The 24,024-nt window shown below is 31.2% G+C and overlaps 3 protein-coding genes and 2 long non-coding RNA genes across 9 annotated transcripts; 3 read left to right on the top strand and 2 right to left on the bottom strand.

Annotated features, from left to right (window-relative positions):
• Positions 1-5,624: 5,624 nt before the first annotated feature.
• Positions 5,625-14,697, bottom strand: Afti (aftiphilin). 2 transcript variants are annotated; one of them, XM_040712808.2, is made up of 6 exons: positions 12,397-14,697; positions 11,730-11,951; positions 11,553-11,675; positions 11,411-11,483; positions 9,164-9,241; positions 5,625-6,398 (listed from the first exon to the last, which is right to left on the bottom strand). In XM_040712808.2, exons 1-6 carry the CDS (start codon positions 12,631-12,633, stop codon positions 6,274-6,276), a joined length of 858 nt encoding a protein of 285 aa, XP_040568742.1. In that variant the 5' UTR covers positions 12,634-14,697; the 3' UTR covers positions 5,625-6,273. The 2 variants fall into 2 exon arrangements, with proteins under 2 accessions (XP_040568742.1, XP_040568743.1); XM_040712809.2 differs by lacking the exon at positions 9,164-9,241.
• LOC121118250 (uncharacterized) lies at positions 7,583-12,045 on the top strand. Of its 4 annotated transcripts, none has more exons than XR_005864375.2 (4): positions 7,583-7,853; positions 11,236-11,365; positions 11,427-11,601; positions 11,741-12,045. It is a non-coding gene; the product is annotated as an uncharacterized lncRNA (long non-coding RNA). The 4 variants fall into 4 exon arrangements; XR_005864374.2 differs by having other exon boundaries at positions 7,583-7,895; XR_011780392.1 differs by having other exon boundaries at positions 7,583-7,895; positions 11,223-11,365.
• On the top strand, positions 14,682-16,607 carry LOC139905533 (uncharacterized). The gene is made up of 3 exons (XR_011780393.1): positions 14,682-14,796; positions 15,757-16,113; positions 16,483-16,607. It is a non-coding gene; the product is annotated as an uncharacterized lncRNA (long non-coding RNA).
• A 641-nt stretch (positions 16,608-17,248) lies between these two features.
• LOC121118247 (alpha-glucosidase-like) lies at positions 17,249-20,797 on the top strand. Its single transcript, XM_040712807.2, is given in 8 exon segments — positions 17,249-17,809; positions 17,929-17,963; positions 17,965-18,246; positions 18,317-18,515; positions 18,661-18,817; positions 18,879-18,914; positions 19,756-19,977; positions 20,036-20,797. Coding segments are annotated over 8 exon segments (1,938 nt in total). The 5' UTR covers positions 17,249-17,397; the 3' UTR covers positions 20,631-20,797.
• A 250-nt stretch (positions 20,798-21,047) lies between these two features.
• LOC121118246 (ATP-dependent RNA helicase DDX54) lies at positions 21,048-23,727 on the bottom strand. Its single transcript, XM_040712806.2, has 2 exons — positions 21,391-23,727; positions 21,048-21,322 (listed from the first exon to the last, which is right to left on the bottom strand). Exons 1-2 carry the CDS (start codon positions 23,537-23,539, stop codon positions 21,141-21,143), a joined length of 2,331 nt encoding a protein of 776 aa, XP_040568740.1. The 5' UTR covers positions 23,540-23,727; the 3' UTR covers positions 21,048-21,140.
• Between the last annotated feature and the right edge of the window lie 297 nt (positions 23,728-24,024).

The raw sequence follows: 24,024 nt of genomic DNA, 5'->3' as shown, positions 1-24,024 counted from the left end.
GTAATATCAATGGTAGAACTAGCTGGCTGTGTAACGAATGACGGCTCATTCCCTCATTTATTACTTTAAGATTGTGTTCATCAATGATGCTCTAAAGAATTTATCCTCTTGTATCAATGTATGTGCTACACCAAAGATGATTATGGACATTAGAGTTCATGGACAAGAATAGTGGCTTTTACACATGGTTCTCAATGTTTGGTAAGACTTATCAGAGTCTCATTCTAAACAGATTGAAATTGATCAAAATAGGCTGCACAAATATATCTTATAGATTAATCCATTTGTAGACATATTCTGGACAAATAATTCTGGAACAAACCATGCATGCAATTGATTAACAGTTTGAATGCAGGACCTAGGTTTTGATCTTAATTTACTGTGAATTATGTATCCACTTAGATTATAGTTATTAAAGCTATATGATATGTTCTAAGTTTCCTGCTTTGCAATGTTGAGTGTTGATCTATAAGCAGTTGATAATTATAATTTCTTTGTTTGGTGTGTTAGGGAAGTTTTTTTGTATAACTACCTACTTTTTTCCTTCTTTCTCTTCGTTTCCTCAAACTCAGGACTCCTTAAAAGTCTTGTATGCAGACCATCAATCTTCTTTGGTTTTTTGAAAGCGTTAGATTCGTTTCTTATCACTATTTTCCAGATTTCTCTCAATTCCCTTCCTTGTTCTAACGCCTTAACGGTGTTGTCTTCTTCTAACCTCCCAAGATTATCATTTAGCAAACTCCCCTCCATTTCTTGAGGTGATTCAGAAATTTTCTTTGAAGCAAATGATTCCCAATTAGTTTGAGTTTCAAAACTCAGTGATGAAACAACTTCTTCCTCTAATAAAACTGCATCTACAACTAAATTAGTCTCATCCCGCTCGTCATTTTGATTGACTTCATTTTCCTGAACATCTCCCTCGGTTTCTTCAGCTACTTCTTCAGAAAAGTTTGATGTTGATAACTGACCATCCTCTAGTTTTGAGTGCCAATTTTCTTCCTTGGTTTTGTACATCAATTGCAGATATTTACTTGGGGAAGTCCTGGGAAATCAATTTTTCCTCACTATATATCCATAAATTAATGACCGATTTATGAGCAATGAGAACATTGTTTTTCAATAAAACTACAATATTTCTCCAATCGGAATGAATTAAGGGACATTTGAAATTGAATAAGAAATTGGGATGTCTATAGAAGTCTTCACTTTTACGACAATATTCAAAGACCTAACTGGCTATTGTAATATTATTATTTTTTTTACGAATTCTCCTTCAAAATCTTCGATCTCGGTGTTTGGTAGTATGCCTCGACTTCTCCAACAAAAAACTCCATCACCAACTTTACTTCCTCCAGGTTCGTGATCCCGGCTTCATTTGGAATTATAAAAGTTATTTTTTTCAATCCTGTTGTAGCCTTGATGAGCTCATAATCTTTTACTCCGGCGACCCCCTCCCCTTTCATTCTTTTCCATGTCCAAAAGTTTGATGTTGTGCCAATTTGCTTTCTTATCATTTATTATTCAATAAAAGTCGTTTGGTTATACCGAAGAACGCAAGATCCAAAAGTATGCAAAGTGTCCACAGCAGTCATCAAGGAATGACAAGAACGGTGGAGAGGATTTGATCTCTTTTCAATGGGCCAGGATTCTAAAATGAGATCAAGCAAGTAGTCTAAACATGTGAACAATGTCAAAAGTACTGTGCAAGTCAACCCTAGTAACCAATAATGAAGACAGATGAGTGGCATTGTCCATATGAATAACTTCTGCATATCTCTTGAATATGTTGGCAATTTCTTTGATGTACCGAGGGGTCCATTAACACTTTAAATTTTATACTTCAACAAGATACAACTTATTAATTAACAATACAATTTCCACAAAATTAATACCTAAATGGATGTGTGTCTGAGCTCTCTTAATCATTAATGTAGCCGCCCTTAGCGGCAATGATGGCTTCCAGGCGGCTCAGGAAGGTCTGAAACCTTCTGCGTATGTAGTCATCTGTCATGGCGTTTCAGTGCTGGCTTACAGTGGCTTTGAGGGCCTCAGAGTTTGGATGAAGGATACTGGATGCAGGTCTTCCTCTCGATATGCACCCGAAGGTGAAGACGAGGGAGTTGGCATCAGGGCTCAGAGCTGTAGGGAGCTCATAGTTGCAAAAAAAAGTTCAAAAGAGTCTTGCAAGGGAGAAGATGGGTTTCCTTCATTGCTGGTGTTAAAAGTGGTCTCTCCATCCTCACAAGGGACTTTCCACCCATTATTTATAGCTTTCTGGACAGCCTGGTGTGAAACCCCAAAGTATCTTGCATGGGCCTCATGGACTTGAAGGGATTGGCATGGACTGTTTTTTTTTTTTTTTTCTCCTTCGTGTCCAATTCAGTCTTTTTGACAGAGCCCTTCCTCTTCTCCAACGTTTCGGACTTCCTGACAAAATAGACGGTGGAGACCCCCAACGGCTTGGAGTGCGTAAAAAGAAATTCGTCGATCACGTTCAAGTATAATTTTCGCCTGTAAGTAAGCCAGACAGCTGGGTTTTTTTTGTAACTAATGTTTTATGCTTAATATATTGAAATATGAATTAAATTCAATCATTCAAACTGAATTAATTATTGAATTAGTGAGTGTTCATATTTCAATGAACCACCCAGTATATGTTGATAAATGCAATTGTTGGCCATCACTTACACAATATAGAAGATTTTTGTTATACCTAATAGAATTAGGACAGACGGTGGACCACAGTATAAGTCTGTGGTGTTTAATGAATTTTGTGAAAATGTTAATATTATCCATGATGCATAATCCCCAGAGCAATGGACACGCAGAAGCTGCAGTTAAACCTATGGAAAGACTGGTGAATTTTTTCGCAAAAAGGGAAAGTTGAAGATGGACAACATCCAGAGTGATGGATTCTCATCAGGAGAGTGGTTGTTCGGAAGGAAAATGATAACATTAATTCATTAATCACAATCGTATACAGATTTTAATTTAAGACATCAGCAAACCCAAGACAAGTATTCAATGAGAAACATAAAGGCAACAGAGATGAAAGATCAATACTCCTTCAATTAGAAACGAGTGAATGCGTTGTAATTCAAAATCCAATTGACAAGAGAATGGGATACAACTGGGCATCATCGAGTCCTAGAGGGAAAATGATAGATCCTACATCATCCAGGGAATGAATGGAGGAACAAGCTTGAGCAACCGAAGATTCTTAAAGAAACGTATTCAAAATCTAAAAAATAAATCAGATGAAGCGTCGGATCGTGAAGCTCATGAACCGAGGAGAGTCAGTGTAATGCTCAGAAGTCTCCCTCATCTTAAGGCTTAAATACTTCAAAGGGGGGGTTGTAGTATTTGTGCACAATTAACATTTCATCACTAATGTTTGTGTATTTAGTGAGATATTTATTCAAATAAATCAGTGATACTTTGAGAGTCTTACTCACATGTTTTCTCAGTCTTGATTATTTAATAGTATAGAACAGTTGGACTCAGAGTAAATTGAGGATCGATATCAGAGTAATTCTTGCTAATGTCCTTCTTGATTCCCTTCTCCCCCTCGTCACAGCTGTTTGTAGCTGATCTAATGAATCGTCATGACAGTTAAGCTCCTCTCCTTCAAAACATTTTTCAAATTGTTAGCGTTACCATGTTTATTTTGGTTTATTTTATCTTAATATGAACGAAATTCTAACGATGTTCCTCTCTATGTATAAGCAGTGATGTAAATCGTGAGTATTTTTTAGCTGCACTGGTTTTTTTTCTTTTTCTTAAGAGTTGTAGTTATTATTTAATTCCTCATTAGTCAACTTCCTTTCCTAAATTTGAACATTCGTGTGTACTCATGAAAGACTGAGAGTAACCTTGATGATTTGTTGCGGAGTTATAATTTTAAGTCGTTGGACTCAGAGTAGAATTGACAATCGACAACGAAATAATTCTTCCTAATGTCCTTGTTTATTTCCATGCTTTCGATTCCTGGCATAAGCGTGAGTCAATTTAGCTTTCCAGGGGTACTAAACTTTCTCCATTAGAATTATCTGCTGTCTTTTCAAAATCCCCAACATTTATAGACTTTGGAGTGAAACATTGGATTCAACATTGCTCGGTAGACGGAATTGAACATACTTGGGATTTGCAGATATCAATTCTACCTCGTCCACCAGATAATCATATTTACTAAGTCTTAAGTGATGTTTCAGTAATACTCGTTCAGGATTCATTACAAAGTGGGTAATTCTTCTTGCCTCTTCATAAGTAGTACAGTCCGAAAAATATTCATAGTCAGTTGGACTTGCATAGTGGTTAAGTAATAGTAGTTTGTCTCTTGAATAAGATTCTTCAGTAACTGAAGAAATATCCCAGATTGCGTGACTGTAAATTAGAAACGTTGCGTTAGGTAACATGGTTTATTTGTAATTATGAATAGATAATAGTTTTATTTCTTCTAGACATTATGGACTTTTTAATATTTGTAAGTGTATCTGTTTTAGTTAGTTTAATTATAGTTATATTTATTTCTTTAAAAAATACATCTTAATCATATATCTCAAGAAGATTTTTATTCAGCTACGACTTTCGAGAGAAAATTTGCAAATGAGTTACACCAACGGATCCACTTTTTAGTATCGGAAGGTCCTCTTGGGTCAGCTCAGGGTTTAAATATTTTTCAATTATAATTTCCATGGGTAAAATAACTAGAAGTTTACTGACCAAATGTTGCGTTTACTTTATTCAATTGAGTCCAGTATGTAATTGAAAATAATTAACAAAAATACATTGAGCTAGTAGTATACTTTACAGCGTGGTAACACTATCTAATCGTTATTTATCATGGAATACATACGTTGAGTATTTATGGCCGCACATCCTGGCCGCCAATAGCTAATTTAGCACCCTAATTCCACTTCGAAAATTATTATTGTAGACGAAAGCTTCTTAACATCTCCCTATTATGCTTATGTCACGGGACTGCCTTGCTGGGCTTTTATTTAAAGACTTTCGAGTTTCAATAGTTTGTAGATTGCTAATAAAAATGAGCCAGAGTTCTTACATTGCTTTAATTAGTAAGCCCTCAATTTTTAGCTCTCTAAATAAATACGAGTTTGTATATTGTATATTAGGTAGTTGAAAATAATGTACTCGTTGATTATAACGAAAGAATTGATACCCTACAAGTGGACTGTATGAATCAGAGTCCTTATTTATTTAATCAATGCTATAAAAGTATGTTTTTTTCTTTTAACTCTCTGAAAGCAGCTGGGAAAGGGATTGGAGGGAGAGGGAATTTTTCAGATGATTGACTGCGAAAGGTACTTGCAGACATGCTCCAGTTCTTTGTAACATTCATGTAATGACAAATAAAACAATTTTATACATAATATTATGCTATGACTTCCCCGTTTTCAGGTTAATCTCCCCGGCCACTACACAAAGTGGTAAAAAATATTCCCCCAAAAACGGGACAGTTTAAGATATCTACATAATATTCATGCTTAGTTAATTAAACCTTCCGATGCAGTCAGATTTATCAAAGTATGATTAAATAATTATAAGATTCGAATGAACCAAAATCATAATAATTACACACCTACATAATTAATTAATCAACATTATTTTGTACATATTTTAATACTTTTATTCATATTATGAAATAAAATTTTATCAAAGTGATATGAAATAGGTACGCAATAAATATCAACTACATGTTGTTGGTTGTTTTTTTTTTAAATAAAAGCAGTTGGTTGCTAATTAGTAATAATAAATATGTGTAATAAGAATGAATTCTATAATGTAATTATAATTAATAGTAGGTAACACGTATGCACGTAACTTTTCTAAAGATGAAATAAAAGAGAAAAAAATCGATACATCTACAAACAAAAACTATGTAATCTACTAAAAGCTAAATTCTTAAAATTTTAAAAGGGAAAAGTAGGGAAGATGAAATCGCAACTAAATGTTAAAGAGGTCAAAAATTGTAATAGTATTGTTTATTCGCTTCTATGTAATAGAAATATTTGATAGTAATGTGGTCATTTTTCAAATTATATGACAAGGATTGCTCGTTGATATTATTGTAATAGTTATTAGTCAAGAAGTCAATTCGAATATAAGCCCGGGAAAATGTGTTCTTTATATAATGTAATAAATGCATGTACTATGTACATATAGTCCTCCAATCCTCACAACCTCCACAGGTCCGTTTAATCAGAAAGATTTTGAGATCATCGTCTATCCATTATTAGACGTTATTAATGGCTATCATAATTTAGAATCACATCCATTGATAGGAAAAATTAACGTCGAGGATTGCATAAAGTTCAATAGGGGAAATGAGTCGATTATGCTGACTGTTTTTTCGTTTTTATTAACCTTCGAAGATGGATCTGAAAAGAAAATCATAGAAAAATTATGAGTTAGAAAACAAATTCCACATGTACGAGAATTAATACAATATACATATGTACAAAAAATTATTTCACTATATTCTATAATATGCATTATCTGTCCAAATCAATGTCTTTATTTTGTTTATTTAAGGAGGCAAAAACTACATTAGAAGTAATTACTATAAAATTGTTAAAATTAACATTCAAGAAGCTGAAATAGGTAGTAGGTACAATCAATTAAAGGCATTATACAAATAGAATATATTATTGATACATATATTACACATAATAATTAATTAAACACATCTTAAATCACTTTTTTCATGCACAAATTAAAAAAGCGGTTCTATCTACGTAACGTATGTATGTAATTGTGTATATGTACAGGTTGGTACTTTGTATGTACAAGTTGCGATTAGTTATACCTAGTGTTGGATCGCCCTCAAAGACTGCAGTTCTATAAGTCCGATCCTGATTAATATTAAGGGTCCTAAGATTAGTCCTTATCGGATCTATTATGGTAACTCAAACAGTTTAAACTACGTAGTTCTTAACTACGTCATTTCAGCTGTTGAAATTTTATCCCAAACCCTTTCTAAGAGACGAAATACTTGAAGTTTTAAGTAGATGATGTGTGGCTAGAACGTATAATACTAAAATATGAAGGACCGACTTATCGGTCCTTATGACTGATGAATGGTGAAAAAGAAGGGGTCGATTAGAAAAAAGACTGAAAGGGGAGAAAAAAGACTGATTATGGAAGCATTCCTATGACCAATCCAACAATGGTCCTACTCTTTGGCCCAGCCTCACGACGTTACTTCACTAACACTGGTCTTTGTTATTAGCTGTCGATTTTTCTTCTTATTTTCCTCATATTATTTGTCGGACGAAACTACGACATTATTATATTACATTTGAAATAAGTAACACACGATTAAAATGCTATATTTAATACTTAAGTACTTTAGTTAGACGTATGCATAAAATGTATGCATTGGAAATCGTCTAAAAACAACATCTCATTTCAATTGGAATATTCCTAAAATAATACTCGAATCTAAATAACAAGAGCATGTTATTGCATATTTATTGGGGTCATAACATCTACGATGTTTATGTCTTTTAATTAACACGCATGTATATAGTTGTAATGTTATATAGGATTACTAAATATATTCAGATTGAATATGAACTCCAAATAGACAAGTGCCTTATTTCTCAGATCCTACATTATCAGTGTTCTGAACGTTGATTGGTTGAATTCGAATTAACTCTAGTTAAGGTGCAGTGAACAATTCTCCACAATAACACCATAATTGGGAAGAATTACCAACTGATTTTGGGACTTTTTTCTGTTTCTTTTTGGAAGATGTACAAAAAATGTAACTACATGACCAGGAATGGGTGAAATCAGAGGCATTCATATTGATTTGTCTCTAGGGCAAATACGTACTTGAAATGCAAATAACCCTGATATTGAATTTAAATTGAGTAAAAAAATTGGAGAAATATTAGCAAATATTTTAAAATTTGTATTTGATCATTTAAAAGGCAATATATACAAGTATTTAACCCCAGCCTTGGAGTTTTCCTCTCAAATTCTCTTAAGTCAATTTAATTAGCAGCTATTAATAAAAAACTAAGAGTATCATTTCATTTTGACTATTTAATATTACTTATTTATTACATAGTATGTAATAAATAGTATTTACAAATGTTGAAATGTGAGACCTTTGAATTTTTTTAAGTGTATTAAAATACATAAAAATTGAAGGCACAAGTCAAGAAACGTTATATTTTTCGAAAAAATTTTAAGTTTAAGAGTACTTTACGTTCTGATCCATAATTTTTAATAAATTTTTTTCGTATCAAATATGATTTTAGACTCTCTATAGATTGTAGCAAACCTTTGAGTAAGAAAAAAAATCATGAAAATTAACTTATTATCTTCAATTTTTAATACTGATTTAAGAAATGTGTTTATACTTCATTGGTTAGAATCAATTCTAAAACAAATACAATGTAACCACAATTGTATCAGTAATGTTAGAGGTTGCACGATTAACTATTATTGTTTTTCGGTATTATGGGGGTACCGGGTTACTGATTTTAAACGGTAGTATACCAAATTGGTATTGAAATCGGTATTTGCAGCGGATTGAGTAATTAAAATAAATGATAAATTGTTGAGTGTAAATTGTCTTTTATATAGACACTTCACCAAACTTTGGATCCACTAAAATTCCTACAAACACCCTTGTACACTTTTTCAACATTAGTTGAAAAAATATCAGAATATTGATCCCAATTTCGATGCTGTGACAACGTTATTCAGAATTCCAACATTCTAATACAATTTTTAACAGAATATTACATCAATTCATCAATTGAAGCTCATGACCGTTGTTGTAATCATTGTACAACCTATTTGACAAGCTTAATATATACAAATCCTAACTTGTACATAATACAAACTTGATGTGTAGTAAATGGTTCTTTTCGACATAGAAATCAAATAAGTAAAAACAATTACCATTTTTGAAATTAACTCATGTTTTCTTGGTAAATAAACATCTAAAAAAATAGAAAATTGAAGAAATAATATGTAAAAAGCTTTATATTTAATATATCGTTATCAAAAAAAAAAAAAAACTCAACTCAACTTAAACAAACAATATCGTGCATCTAAAAATATATATTTATTTATTTTAAATAGAAGGACAAGAAACATGCAGTAAGACACAAATGAAAAAACTTACTATAATACAGTTGAAGCTCCTTTATGGAAGAGTCGATAGTATACTTGGCCAACAAGAAATCTAAGGCTGAATGAATGCCTACAAGCAATACCACTTAATTTCTTTATAGTTTAAGGCCGAAAGAATTAAATAAATAATATTTTCACATTCCATTCAATTAACTTGCCCTAACAGGGGCGTATGCAGAGGGAGGGCTGGAGGGTCTGTAGACCCCCTCCAAATTAAAGAATTTTTTTACTTACTAGAAAATGTAATGTTAAAAAAGTTTCAAAATTTTGATATTTGAAATTTAATTATATTTTTCAATTTTTTTTAAAAAGAAATTTAATTTTTTGTAAATATCTATAGATTTTAGAAATTTTTCTACGAAAAATGTATTATTTGAAATTTTATAAAAAAAATTGAAATTTAATACTTGAAATTTTTTTTCTAATTAATGATAAATATTTGATACTTAATTTTAGAAATGTTTTTCCAAAAAAAAAAAATTAATTTTTGAAATATTTTGATTTTTAAAATTTATATAAAAAAACTTGAAATAAAAAAACTTGCTTTTTAAAATTTATATAAAAAAACTTGATTTTTAAAATTTATATAAAAAAATTGGTTTTTTGTGAATAGCTGTAGATTTTTGAAATTTTTTTCTAAAAATTTACTTTGTCAATTTTTTTTTCTTAAAATTTAATTTTTTCCTAAAAAAGTTTGATTGTTTTTTTCAAAAAAATTTGAAAAACCAAGCCCCTCAAAAAAAATAACCCTGCGGACGCCCCTCCCTAAACATATCACAACTTTATTTTCTACCTTAGTGATTTATTAATTAGTATCTAATGTGAATTTCTCATTTAATTTGTAATCAAACTGTGCAATATGTGTACATCACAATATTATAAAGAGTGCAAAAGATCTGATTTACTTATAAATTTGAATAAGAATAATTATTAGTGTTGAGATTTGGTCCAAGGCTTTATTTTTTAATTTTTTTTTGGTTTGACCTAAATTGATTTTTTATATACTAATTTCAACCAATATTTCTGCAAACCAAAATTTAATTGCTTTCAAATTGTTGACCATTTTTCGGTCACAATGTATGTACCGATTATTCCTCGTATCCATAGTTATGACTTGTACAAATATTGACGTTATTCTATCAATGTTTAACATTTTGAAACACGCTTCATGTCATTAACAATTCATCTACAGAATCGGTCAAGATCGAATTTTAAATGAGACCGATCTTTTTTGAAGGACCGAATTAGTTCGGTCCACTAAAAAATAAAACAATTTCTCAGACCGGTCTAAGATTTTCAAACGGAAACCCAACGCTAATAATTATCCATTTGGCTAATATGCTTAACATAAGCAATATGATTATGAATAGAATCAAAATTATTTTTGATTAATTTACTCTAAAATAATGTGTATAAAACAACATAAAACTGACCTGTAAAAAAGGAGAAAAATTGATTTATATTAATTTTAATTCTACAAAGTAATTTTAACAGATTTTGATCTAAAATATCAAAAATAATTTCAATTACCCCTCGGTAAAGCATTTTCATATCAATCAATCGCATATTTGATTTTAACATATTTATTGTATTTATGTGATTCGTCAACAGTAAAGCAAACTAGAGTGATTTTTTTTACAAAGTTAAGTCTAGTTTACTTTGCTTTGTTCAACTAATTATTGTTGTAAATGTAAATTATACCTAATATACTAAATATTCATCAATAAAAAAGTTGAAATTGATAGATTTTATTTGATAGGCTATGTCGGGCCCAAATTAACCCTCATAAATCAAATTAAGGCTATAAACTATAGTTAACATTCTTGGGTAACTCAAATTACCGCAGAAATTTGAATGTCTATAAAATATTGGACTGTATGTGTATATAAGGTAAAAAATACATTAAGTATTTCTCCTTTTTCGTGTTAACTCAACAAATTTTTGTTGTGTATATATAATTTGATTTAGCCTTAAAAATCAATGGTAAATTTTGTCGTTTTTTCTTACTGTCAAACTAATCATTTTTAATTGAAAATCTCAATTTTAAAAAGCATACCTTCACAGGTCAGTTTTATGTTTTAGCACCACATATTTGTATATATATCAAGAGGAATATTATTATGTAATCCTCTTAAATTAAGAGATCTAGATTGTGTAGCAACAATAAAACTGTGACAATTAATTAAACATATAGGTAAATTATATATTGATATATACACAAAGGAACACTTATATATACCTTGATTATTTTCCAGAGGATCAGTCAAACAACTATCTTTCCAATCAAATTCGACAGGGAGCACAGTTTGATCCTAAAAAATAGTAGCACCAAGGAGATAATATAATTATTTATTGTATGAAAATAAATAAATTGGTCGAACCTCTTCTGAAGAAGTTTTATTATTGGTTGAAGCATTCGCTTCTACTTTGGTAGGTTCTAAGAGCTGAGTTGATGTGTCCATAAAGCTAGGCAAAGTTCTTGACTTCCATTTACCATCATACAACTATTGAAAAAAATTACATTTTAAAAAACGTCTAATTTTAATCAACAAATTTACAATATTTCTAGCATCGATGCGCAACGAAGACATCAGACTTGTATTTGCTTTGGAATTATTCCATGTAAAATTGAGAGAAGGGGACTCGTTAGTGGATTGTAAATGCGTCCAAATGGGGTCGTCAAAGCACGTTGAAACACTTTCTAACTCTTTATTGACTCCCAAATCGTCAGGGAGTTGTTCGAAAATGGAGGTTATCACAGATATAACTTTGGGTTCAATCTACATCATATATAAAAAAGGAATATTAAATACGATATGCGTCAATATAAAATTAATCTTGAAGAAAAGTCAACAATAAATGAAAAGTTCTTAATTAATTTTTTTACTTGATAATGATGTATAAACATCCCATTGTTTCAATCATGTTTAACTTAAATTTGGGTTTTATATTTGAATTTCCAGGATGGGTTAAAATATGCAGGAATCTTAGCTATCATTTTCCCTTAATTTATGACACGAAAAAGAATTTAATCAATTCAATTTATAATTTTATATTCAAATATATTTAATTGTGATCAGAATAAATATAATTAGAATTAGGAGATAATGAGTTGAATCACACTATTACATATAATTGAAACTACTATTTCATGATTGAAATCCTCTTAGTTTGCTTTTGTATGGACAAATGAGGACATTGCATATTTGATATTTCCCAACGTACGGAATGTATAATATCTTGGACGGATAGTGTGGTATTAGATGAGGATGTGGGAAGTGGAGCAGAAGTCGTAGGAGGCGGTGCACAATCCCAATTATCCTTCACTTCTTCAAAGTCACCAAAATCCCCAAAATCGTCATCATCCTCATTGTTAGACCATTGTTCTTCCTGAGATATGGTCTCATTACAATGATGATCCATGGACTTGGAGGAGGATCCTTCTCTTTCTTCCACTTCCATAATAAATACTAATAGTCAAGGGATAGTTGTTGCTTTAATAAACTCAATTTAATTCCCTAATTAATTGACAACACATAGCCATCTGTTATAGCTACAGTGAATGATAGATAGCAGGGAAAAAACTGACGTAGAGCTGTTTTAAGGCGTGTTATTATCGACAATCATTCAGTCTGCTCCCTGTTACTGCTGCAGCTCTACCTTAATCTTGGCGCGACAACTCATGACCTCATATTTCTAGTTTTTTTCTCTCTTCGATGACGTCAGACTTCAAAGAGCCCTTCTTATATATGTATATAAATATTGTTATTATTACCTCACTTTATTTAAAAACAAGATTCCCGAGTAGTAGGCAAGACCGAAGCAGGTTACAACCAAAATACTTAAGTATCTTGGTTACAACAACACAAATAATAAATAACAACCTATCCGACTATCCCCAACTATTCCTTCCTCTTAATTCAAGTATTTAGCAGGTCTTCGCAGGAGGGGGGCTATAGGTGCCCCCCCCCAAAAAAAAAGATGGAAAAATACACTGAAATAAAAATTTCCTAGTCTGAATAATTTAAAAATTAATATTAAAAAAATAAATATATATTTGTCTTTCCAAAATAAGTTTATTCGTATTTAGTATCTTCCAAATAAATCTAACTAAAAAAAAATTCCCAAAAAGTTTTTCATCAAACGTTAAAAAATCCTGTGAACGCCCATATTTTGCCCAGTATTACTTAAAGATTTTTATTTCAAACTAATAACTAATTTCAAATACTCACACATCACAAGTCACAATTAAAAATATATATTGGCAATTTTGACAAACGATATATCCACGGTCAGAGATCAATAGTGATGAAAATAAGAAGATATGCATAAAAAGAAACCGAAAATCAACTTGGTTAACTAAAAAAATATATATAAAGATCTTCATAAAATCCTATATATTTATTCTTTGGGTTAACTTAACAAGATGAAGAATGTTGGTGAGGATATCTAGCAAAGAATAATGATATATTTGCAGAAAGTACTCCAATGTCAAACCTCAACTCTACTCCGAGTCCAACAAGGACGTTAATTTATGAGTTATGAATCCGCAACAAATCTCAGGGTTATTCTTCGTATTTCAGACACTACTAATTACTCAAAACGTATTGTTCTCTCTTCAAGAATAAAAGAATAACGATAACAGCTTTGGAAAATAAAAAATCATCTTTAATTATAAAATGAGTGCGTTTTCTACACAAATAATAAAAAAAATTCAAAAGACGGTCCTGGTGAACACTTTCAAAATACAAGGGTATTGCTATAGTTACATAAATTACTCAGAGTAAAAAATATTCCATTAGAAGTCTGTAAATATTTTCCTGAACGTTTTCAAGTAATATCATAAAATAGACTAACCGTATGATAATAATGGAGAAATCGTCAATTTTCAGAGAGGAATCGCCGACTATTTTCACCTCTCTATTAATTTTTAACATAGATGACGTCGTTGTAGTTTTAGTAAATAAATATTATTAATTGTACCTTCGCTTGATAGATAAATAATTGTATTAGAGAGATATTACATTAGTTTTAAAATATAAGATGTAATGAAACTTTAAAAAATGATAGGAAAGTAGGTTATTGCTAATGGAGTATGAGCTTTATTTACTAATATTAGTTTGTAAGCAATAGGGCTGCAGAGTAAGGACTCTGAAAATTTGTACCTACTCCAACACCTGCTACAAAAATATTTTATAATTTATGTAAATAAACTTGTGAATAGTCAATTTCATCAGAGGAAAGTGTAACATTGCAATGGCATGTTTTGTGTATTGTCGTTCCTCGGTTACGAATACATAAACTATCTTCCAAAATTTATTATTAGCAATAGATAGATTTTGATCCATTTCATTTCTGTTATGTATTGTCTTTTATATACTTTTAGCTCATGACGTAGGGATTTGTTTTAAATAGATAGTAAAGTACCTTTTGTTTTACGAGTTGATATATTTTAATAGTTATATGTATGTACATCCTTTTAAGTTTAATCCCTTATAGTATATATGTTTTAGTGTATGATTGTACCCCCAATCCAAAGGTATTCTCATTGGCTTTACTCCGGTCCATTACTTCCGTTCGTTGGTGGTGTTCGTAGAACATTACAATTTCTTGTTCATCTATTTAGTTAAATATCTTATATTACAAATATTTTCTTTATACAAAGCACAATTATTTACTACATATAACGAACTACCTATAGCTACAAATTAAATCTATGTTTGAAATATGTAGACTCAAATAGTACTTATATTGGCTATAAAACATTATTTAAAAATAAGAATGTGTGTTGTAGTCGGAGTCGGTGATATTCAAAATACTGGAATCGGAGTCGGGCATTTTATATACCTACTCCGCAACCCTAGTAAACAAAGTGGCAGAGAGTAATGCCTCTTGCGGCAAAATAATACAACTCCCTGAATGATAATATTCTTTAATATAAAATATCGGTATATTACGCACATAGAGAGCGCTGTAGAAAATTTATGGTACGTCCCCAAGTTACAGACTATCACACTAACTTGCAGATATGAGATAGTATATTCTTTATAGTTCCCTCATACCCTATTGAAAATATAATTCATTTTAACGTGTATTGCTCCAATCTGCATTAATGAGCGCTTTATTAACTCCGATGATTTTCAATACTAATGTTTGAATCAAATTAAATTTCAAATTTTGATTACAATTTTTTATAAATATAGAGCATTAAAAAATATTGAAAGAAAGAAGTAATACCAACAAAATTTGATTTTTTAAATTTTTTGACGTTATCCTTTATTAAATAAAGTTCTTTCCTCGATATAATACTGAGAATACGTGATTTTTATATGCATTTAGCCTAATATTCTGTTATTTCATAATAAAATCAGATTCAAATTGAAATTGGCATTCAATTAGGTATTAGGTCCTTTATTATCGATTTTTTTTTTTTAATATATCTTGTTTTTTTAGTAAATATATTTTGGATTTTGTTGTTTGAAAAAGGTATTTTGGACCTTTAGTTTTGGATTGGTTCTTTAAAAAAATATTTTTTAAATTATTTTTTTCTATATTAATAAAATATTTATTAATATCTTATCATAGGCCAATATTTGATTCCAATTTAAAATGGAGGCTAGTCAGTGGCGTAGGGGAGACGAACAAAAAGTAAAATTCCCTCTACGCATAAGGAGTCTCCAACTATAATAATGTATCGTTCCTACATTGTCAAAGATAAAAATCGAGAATTTTTGTATGGTGGCCACTAGTTAATCTTAGATTCTCCAAAAATAGATAATTGCGTCTTAATCATGAATATACTAGTGATGTAAACAAGAAGAGTTGAAAAAAAAATCTAAAAATTTACATTTTTTGGAAAAAAAATCAAAAATTAAATTTTTCAGAAAAAAAAATTTGAAAAAGTAAATTTTTTAGAAAAAAAATTCAAATATTGAAAGAAAGGTAAATTTTTAGGAAAAAAAATTTAAAAATCCATAGCTATACACATAAAATTAAGTTTTTTGGAACAAAATTTCCAATATTAAATTTTTTGGAACAAAATTTCCAATATTAAATTTTTTGGAACAAAATTTCCAATATTAAATTTTTTGGGACAAAATTTCCAATATTAAATTTTTTGGAGAAAAATTTCAAAAATTCTTAGATATTAACAGAAAATTAAATTAAATTAGATAAATTATTATTATTTTATTTTTTTTCAAATATTAAATTTTCTAGTAAAAAAAAAGAAAATTCTTAATTGGGGGGGGGGCTATTTAAGTTTTGATGCAACTCAATGTAATGGCAATTATAATAACATTCTTCTTTTAGAAAATCATCATCGCGACCCCCACTTTGGGAAACACTGTCCTCAGATACTACTATTTTCCTCCTTTTGGTCACATCGGAACCAAGATAATTAGAGCGGAAATAGCTATTTAGTATTAATAAACACTATTAAAAAGAATTGTTTAATGTATGACGTCATTATTAACATAAAGAACTGATCAATGATCTGTTTTGGATCACTGATCAATAATAAGGCTGGCTATGCCCTTGAAAGTGGGATTATTTCCAAAACCTCCAAAAACGAGGATATCTGGTCACCCTACTATTAAATACTTTTATTCAAATTAAATTTCAAAATCCAGTCTATATTTTCAAGTCACAAGTTTTTTAACTTATTACAAGCCAAGCCTAGGTATAACTTGTTTACTACTCCATTATATATGAAGATATTTATTGATAGAACATATATACAATGTGTATATTATTTCACAAACAACGATGTATGGACGAAAAAAATTGAAATACACATATTATTATCGATTTAAAAAATAACAATAGCTAAAAGAAGGTATTTTAAAGATCCCTTTCGTTCAATATTTAATTCAAAGTGTTTAATCCCTACCAGTTAGTACATAATTATAATTTAGGTTAAATTAAATTTATTAGTTATTGAATCTAAACAGCTACGTATATTATGCCAAATTTGTGGACCTTTGAATCTACGCAAATCTATTTGAAAAAGTGCTATAATAGAATGATGATGTTGAAGAAAGCTAAATATTCAGGGCATATTAAGGAAACCCTGGAATGACGTTGGAATCATAGGAGCAAAAAGGGGAAATTTTGAGAAAGCAGCTTTATCGTTCGGGCTATAACACTTTACAATAACTCGTGATATATTCTTAATACATTTAGAGATAGTTCCAAAGGGAAAGAATATATTTAACAAGAACGAGAATGACCTCCCCAAAAGAAGATGAAGAATCAAAATCACTTGAAAAAAGTATACCACTGAAGCAAGAAGAAATGGCCCCACTTGCTGCACCAGAGATTGCTTCCATGGACTCTCTTGGGGATAAACTTCAGGACAGTCCTCAGAGAGAACCAAATAAATGTTGTCTACCTCTGAGCAAGGATGAAGTTATGAAATTTGCAAAGGATCCTTATTGGATTCGACTCAGATGGATTTTATTTGCATTATTTTGGATTACATGGGTTGCAATACTCGTTATTTCTATAATTATTATCGTTGTAACTCCAAAGTGTCCTACACCTAAACCTAAGGAATGGTGGCAAAGAGCTCCGATTTATCAAATTTATGTTAAATCTTTCAAAGATTCGGATGGAGACGGAATTGGCGATCTTAAAGGTTTATATCAAAATTATATCATATTTCTCCTAATGAATTATAATACACGTTAAAAAGTACACTTAATACGTAAATTTTGTTGAAATGAAGGATAATACTAAATAATACTTTTTTTTAAGGAATCACGACTAAAATACAATACTTGAAAGATTTGGGGGGTTGAGTCAATCAATTTAAGTCCAATATTTGAATCTCCTTTTGAAAACGATGGTAATGATGTTGAAAACTTTGAATCAATCAACTCAATTTATGGATCTATGCAAGACTTTAAGGATATGGTAACAGGGCTTCAAGACCATGGCTTGAAATTAATTTTGGATTTTACACCCAATCATTCTTCTGATAAACATCCATGGTTTACAAAATCTATACAAAAACAAGGACATTACTCCGATTATTATGTGTGGAAAAATGGGGATGCACCACCGAATAATTGGGTACTTTTTATGACAGCTTAATTATGTATATTTCAAATGAATTGCTTGTATTTTATATATATATATTTAGTTGATGATTAATGGAGATCCTGCATGGAGCTATAATGAGGAGAGAGGAGAATGGTATTTTCACCAAATTGGAACAACACAGCCCGATTTTAATCTCCGTAACCCCAGAGTCGTTAAGGAAATAAAAGATATTTTGAGGTTTTGGTTAGATTTAGGAGTTGACGGATTTCGTTTTAAATATGTCGACTATTTGTTTGAGTGTAAGTAGGATCTTTTAAAATTAAACTTAAATATTATTTATTTTGATAAGACAAATATTAATAGTATATTAACTTTGAGAAATAATACTTAATTACTATTCAATAAAGGTTTTTTTTTTTTTTTTAATTTTATATGTAAATATAGCTGTGTCGCTAGAAGATGAACCTGAAATTACATCAGAATTGGATTATTCGTCATTAAATCATACAAAAACCCATATATTGGAAGATAATCTTCAATTTTTGCTAGATATTAGAAAACTATTGGATGAAAAAACTGAAGAGGATGAATCCAAACCAAGGTAACTACTAATTTTAAATAAGCAAGGATATGTATGTTTATAATATTTTTTCCTAAATAAGCTGCAATCGTCATAATGGTGAAGAAATTATTAGAAGGTTTGCGGGTTTTTTTTTTAAATTTAATGTGCATGTATTCAAATATTACCGATCATATTTTCCTTAAATTGTATGTATGTAAGAATACTTTTACCATACCTCTGATGCAAGTTTTCCACCATCTGTTAATAATCCGACTTAACTAGTAAAATTTTCTCAAGTCAGACATTTTTTCAATACCACTGATCAAAATTTCACGTGAAAATATGTCTACCATGCACAATTTGACGACAATGTGTTGGATAGGTTAAAAATCTTCCGGTTTTGTTCTCTCTATAATTTTTTTAATATAGTAAAACCCCTAGTGTGATGATATTTAGTTTATTCATAAGTCTTAATATGCATAAAAAGATTCGCCTAGAAAATAAAATAAGTTATATGAATCAGTGCCTGTTTCAGAAGATGTGGACACCGGAGACCGGCCAACATAGGTGTTGGCACAGGCAAACCTAGCAATATATGGCCTTTTATATGTAAAAATAGATCATATAGAAATTATTGGGAAAAAAACATAGTCTCAAATATTTGGGCAAAATTAGTTGACCCCCTAAAAATTATAATCGTCTACACCTATGTCAGTCAAGTAAAGGTATGATGGACCTTATTATTCTTGCAATTTATGATATGTTATCTTTTAAGTACGGGATCCAAGCACATGTCTGCAATGGTCCATTCCTCCCTAAAACCATCCCTAATATAATTGCTTGAAGTAGAAATTATTTGATTGAAACACAATTTTTGTAATTATAGTTAAGAGTTATTGTTAATAGAAAATCAAAATATGTAGGTTTATGCTTCTATAATGTATAATTAAATTATATTACTAAGTAATCTTTTATAGGATTATGATGACGGACATCGAATCAAAGAATGCCATAAAATATTATGGTATGAATGGCTCAATTGCTCATATTCCACTGAATTATATTTCATTGGATAATCCGCTTAATGCAACCAATATTTATAACACAATAAATAAGTATCTAAAAGAGGTGAAAGGAGTTCCCACTGCTTGGCCCAACTTTATCTTCGACAATCATAAACACTCACGTTCTGGGACTTGGTTTGTTCTTAAACTTTTGTACTTTTAATTTCATTTTAATATAATTGAACTACTTTAGGTTTGGATCCGAATTCATCAATTCTTTGAATATGATATTCATGCTTTTACCAGCCACTCCCATTACATATTATGGGGAGGAACTTGGAATGTTAGATATTGAAACGATTGGTTCTTCAAATATCGTAGGAAAGTCTCCGATGATCTGGTCAAAAGAAGAAGGAGCTGGATTTACGTATAACTCTTCTGTAACGCCTTGGATGCGAATTATGGATGGCTATGAAGATTTGAATGTTGAGTGCCAAGTGAAGGACCCAGATTCTTATTACTCATTTTATAAAGCATTGGCAAAGTTGAGATTAAGTGATGCGATACTTCAAGGAGAGTTTAACTCTAAAGTTATTGATGGAGAAGTTTTCACGTATTCTGTGGTCAAAAAAGGAAATCCAGGAATACTAGTGATTGTTAACTTCGGAGAGGCCGAGTCAGACTCTGATATATCTAAGTTTAAATTTATGCCAGACTCGGGATCTGTGCTCTTGGGGACAAATACCTCGTCAACAGATCATGTTGGAGTAACTAAAGTTAACTTTGACTCAATAAAATTAAGACCAAAAGAAGGAATGGTAATTTCATTTGTTGCTAACTTTGAATGAGTTTATGTCTAGCACTGTTTGATATTAGCCTTTAAGCTTATCGACCAGAGTTCAGTATTATCTTATTTATTTGCATTTGTTGATAATATACTGTATTATTTTAATTAATTAGACGTCATTCCTACGTACTAATAAAATTAGCTATTATGATTGATTCATTATCACAACTTTAGTAATTTTTTCGTTCTTTGAATAAAATATATTCTTTTAACTCATTCATAGCCTACTAAAATCAGTGGCATCAAAATCGAGGGGGTCAAATGAGTTTACATGTCTCTTTTTGAAAAAAAAAAAAATAATAAGTAAAAAATTTTGTCTGAATATGTGTAGTCATATTTATAAAACTTATTATTTGATTCCAACCCCCCTTCCCAAAATGACCATACAAAAAGGCCAACAATGAGCTTAATAAAATGATATTTTTAAAATAAATTTATTAAGTCCAAGTAGAATGCGAAAATGCGTTTGAATATGTTAACATAGAATATTATAACTAAGCCTGGAGTTGGATTATTTTTTACGATCTTTGCGTTTTGTATTCTTAAATTTCTTCTTCATAGTAACCTTGCGTTGTTTCAAAATTTGTTCTGGGCGCTGTATCTCATTTCTAGGACCTTTACGATGCTTCGGTACGGCATTACGAGCCTTTTTCATAGCAGGATGAGATTGAGGCAATCCACTTCCTCCTTTACCTAGAGATAAAAATATAAAGAAACTATACTCTCAACCAACATAAAATGATGAAGTGTGTTAAACTTACGCTTAAGAGACTGACTCTGATCCCCATCTTCTTCATCCTCATTTTCATTAAAAATATTGGTCTTACTCCGCTGTTTCCAGTTTTTGTAGCGATCTGATTTGTACGATGCTGGAATCCATACGCCACTCTCTGTCTTAATTTTTTTAATATTGCCATTATCTTGATCCTTGACATATTTTTTGGCTTTCTTATCCCATTTCATAAGTGTTTTCTTTTTCCGAAGAGTGCCATCATCATCGCCAGTTAGATCCAATACTGCACTAGAGGCCTGAGCCTCAAATCCACTCATTAAGGAATATCCAGCCTCTGTTTGATGGTCTTTAGGCTGATATCCGATGTAATTTTCTTGATCTTTTTTAATATGTTCTTGAATCCTGAATTTTTTCTTCTTTCTCAGATTCTGCAATTTGATTTCTTTGACTTTCTTAGACTCAATTATATTATCAAATGACGAGGCAATATCCTCCTGAGAGCATTCCTCCAATTTATTTTTCGAAACCTCTCTTCTAGATCCAAGTGAATAATCGCTTTCCCTTTTTAACTTAAACTTGTTGATTGTTTCTTCATCTTTAAGTCTCTTCATGGCAATGACGGATTTAGCTTCCACATTTTTGTTAGTATTACCAATCTCAAAAATTGTAGACTTTGGTCGAAAATTTTTCACCTTTTCAAGAAAATCTGAGACATGTTCACTCTCCGTATACTCCAAAGAGTTTTTTAGAAGTGGATGAGCTATAAATGTTTTCCCCTTCATTTCCTTAACTCTTTTCACACTTTCAACACTTGCTCCAGTTCGTGATTTGAGATACTTCATGTATCCATTTTCAGATACTTTTTTAGCGTTTGTTAAATCAAGTGAAAGGTCATGCCATCGCCAAATTTGATCTGAATAATCATCTTGAATGGATTGAGGTGAAGAGCCTAGGGCATTGTGCCACTCTGTGTCATCTTTGCCCAGAGGTTTGAACGAATTTCCGAAAAAGAGCTGCAAGTCTATCATGTAAGCTAATTCATCGCCAGCCACGAAGGATATGGCTAAACCACTTCTTCCTGCTCTAGCAACTCGACCAACTCGATGAATGAATAGCTTTGATTTTGCCGGAAAATGATAATTGATCACATTATCAAGAAGAGGTATATCAATACCTCTGGCGGCAAGATCAGTAACGAGAAGTACTGAGCACTGGTTGGATGTGAACTTTGCAGTGTTAATTTTTCTAGCAGAGGGATCTAATTGGGAGTAAATGTAGGTATTTGAAATTTCAGCAGAGTCCAGTAGAAGATGAATATATTCCACGTGATGTCTAGTCGCTAAAAATACAATTGTTTGCTCCTCCTTAGCAATTAATTTCTGCAAAATATGGACTAGCAATGCAGGCTTTCCTTCATCTCGACAGGATATGAAGGCGAGACTTAGAGTTTCAGGAATTTTAGTATCTACGTCTAAACGAACCAACGTTGGATCGTTAAGGCCGGCTTTAGCGAACTCAACTAAGAGCTTGGGCAAAGTAGCTGAGAAAAGAAGGGTTTGACGATCATCAGAAAGACGTCCCAAGATTTCCTTTAACTGTTCTCCAAATCCAAGTTCAAACAAGCGATCCGCTTCATCGAACACCACATATTGAATAGCATCTAGTCTTAAATTCATTTCTACACAGAGATGAACAAATCTTCCAGGAGTGGCAATGAGAACATCCGGGTTGTTGTGCATCCCCGCAAACTGCTTTTCCATGGACTCTCCTCCAAGAATGGACATGGCTTTTAGTCCTGAGAATTTGGCCAACTCCTTAAAGAATCGCAGAGTTTGAAGTGAGAGTTCTCGGGTAGGCGAAAGGATCATGGCTCTGGGTTTCCCTCTATTACCAGAGCAAAGTTTTTCCAACAACGGAATCAAAAAAGCTCCCGTCTTTCCAGAGCCAGTACGAGCCATTCCTACCACATCCCGACCCTCAAGTATCAAAGGAATCGTTTTTCTTTGAATCGGGGTTGGAACTTTGTAGCCCTTCTTTTGTATACCTCGAAACACTTCACGGCTCAATCCCATGGACTGAAACCCACCAGACTTTTTCTGTTTACGGTTGTGCTTTTTGACAAGATCCCGTGTATCCAACTCTGCCTCAGATTCATAGCCACCCTCTTCCACAACCATCCTTCTATACCAACTCAAACTTATTTTAACTTTTTCCTTATTAGTTATTACTTATAATATTTACTAGTAGTAATACGTAAAATAAATATAGTTTTAGTTTCAATCCACGTGCTCTCTATTTGAAAGCTGAATTAAAAATAAACAATGTTTTGTTTACAAAAAAATGAACGTTCATCTTCCAACAACCAAATAATAACAAACTCCCACTTTACCTGAACAGAGAAAAGGTGGACTCAAATACAGCACTGAATCCATTGATCTAATGGATCGATACTCTTTTCTTAAATATTTAGTATTTACTATTGAGAATGAGTAATTAATAATCATTTATGGAATATGAAGAGGATCTATAATGAAGATGCTAAATAACTATTGAGAATAATGAATATAGGTAGATACCAAGGTTGTGCCCGGTTCTATCTGTCTCGATTCTTTCATTTCAACGGTTTCGGTTCAGCTTTATCGGTCTCTGTTCTTTTTTATAT

The sequence above is a fragment of the Lepeophtheirus salmonis genome, chromosome 5, assembly GCF_016086655.4.
Source record: "Lepeophtheirus salmonis chromosome 5, UVic_Lsal_1.4, whole genome shotgun sequence".
Taxonomy (NCBI): domain Eukaryota; kingdom Metazoa; phylum Arthropoda; class Copepoda; order Siphonostomatoida; family Caligidae; genus Lepeophtheirus; species Lepeophtheirus salmonis.
The sequence above is the reverse complement of the archived record's forward strand: the minus strand, read 5'-3'. Positions and strand labels throughout refer to the sequence as shown.

Coding starts and splice junctions, on each gene's coding strand:
- Afti (XM_040712808.2), bottom strand. CDS start 12,633: ATGGAAGTGGAAGAAAGAGAAGGATCCTCCTCCAAGTCCATGGATCAT. Junction 11,952..12,396: donor TCCAAGATATTATACATTCC/GTACGTTGGGAA, acceptor TATATGATGTAG/ATTGAACCCAAAGTTATATC. Junction 6,399..9,163: donor GGAGCTTCAACTGTATTATA/GTAAGTTTTTTC, acceptor TTTTCTTTTCAG/ATCCATCTTCGAAGGTTAAT.
- LOC121118246 (XM_040712806.2), bottom strand. CDS start 23,539: ATGGTTGTGGAAGAGGGTGGCTATGAATCTGAGGCAGAGTTGGATACA. Junction 21,323..21,390: donor TCAGAGTCAGTCTCTTAAGC/GTAAGTTTAACA, acceptor TTTTATCTCTAG/GTAAAGGAGGAAGTGGATTG.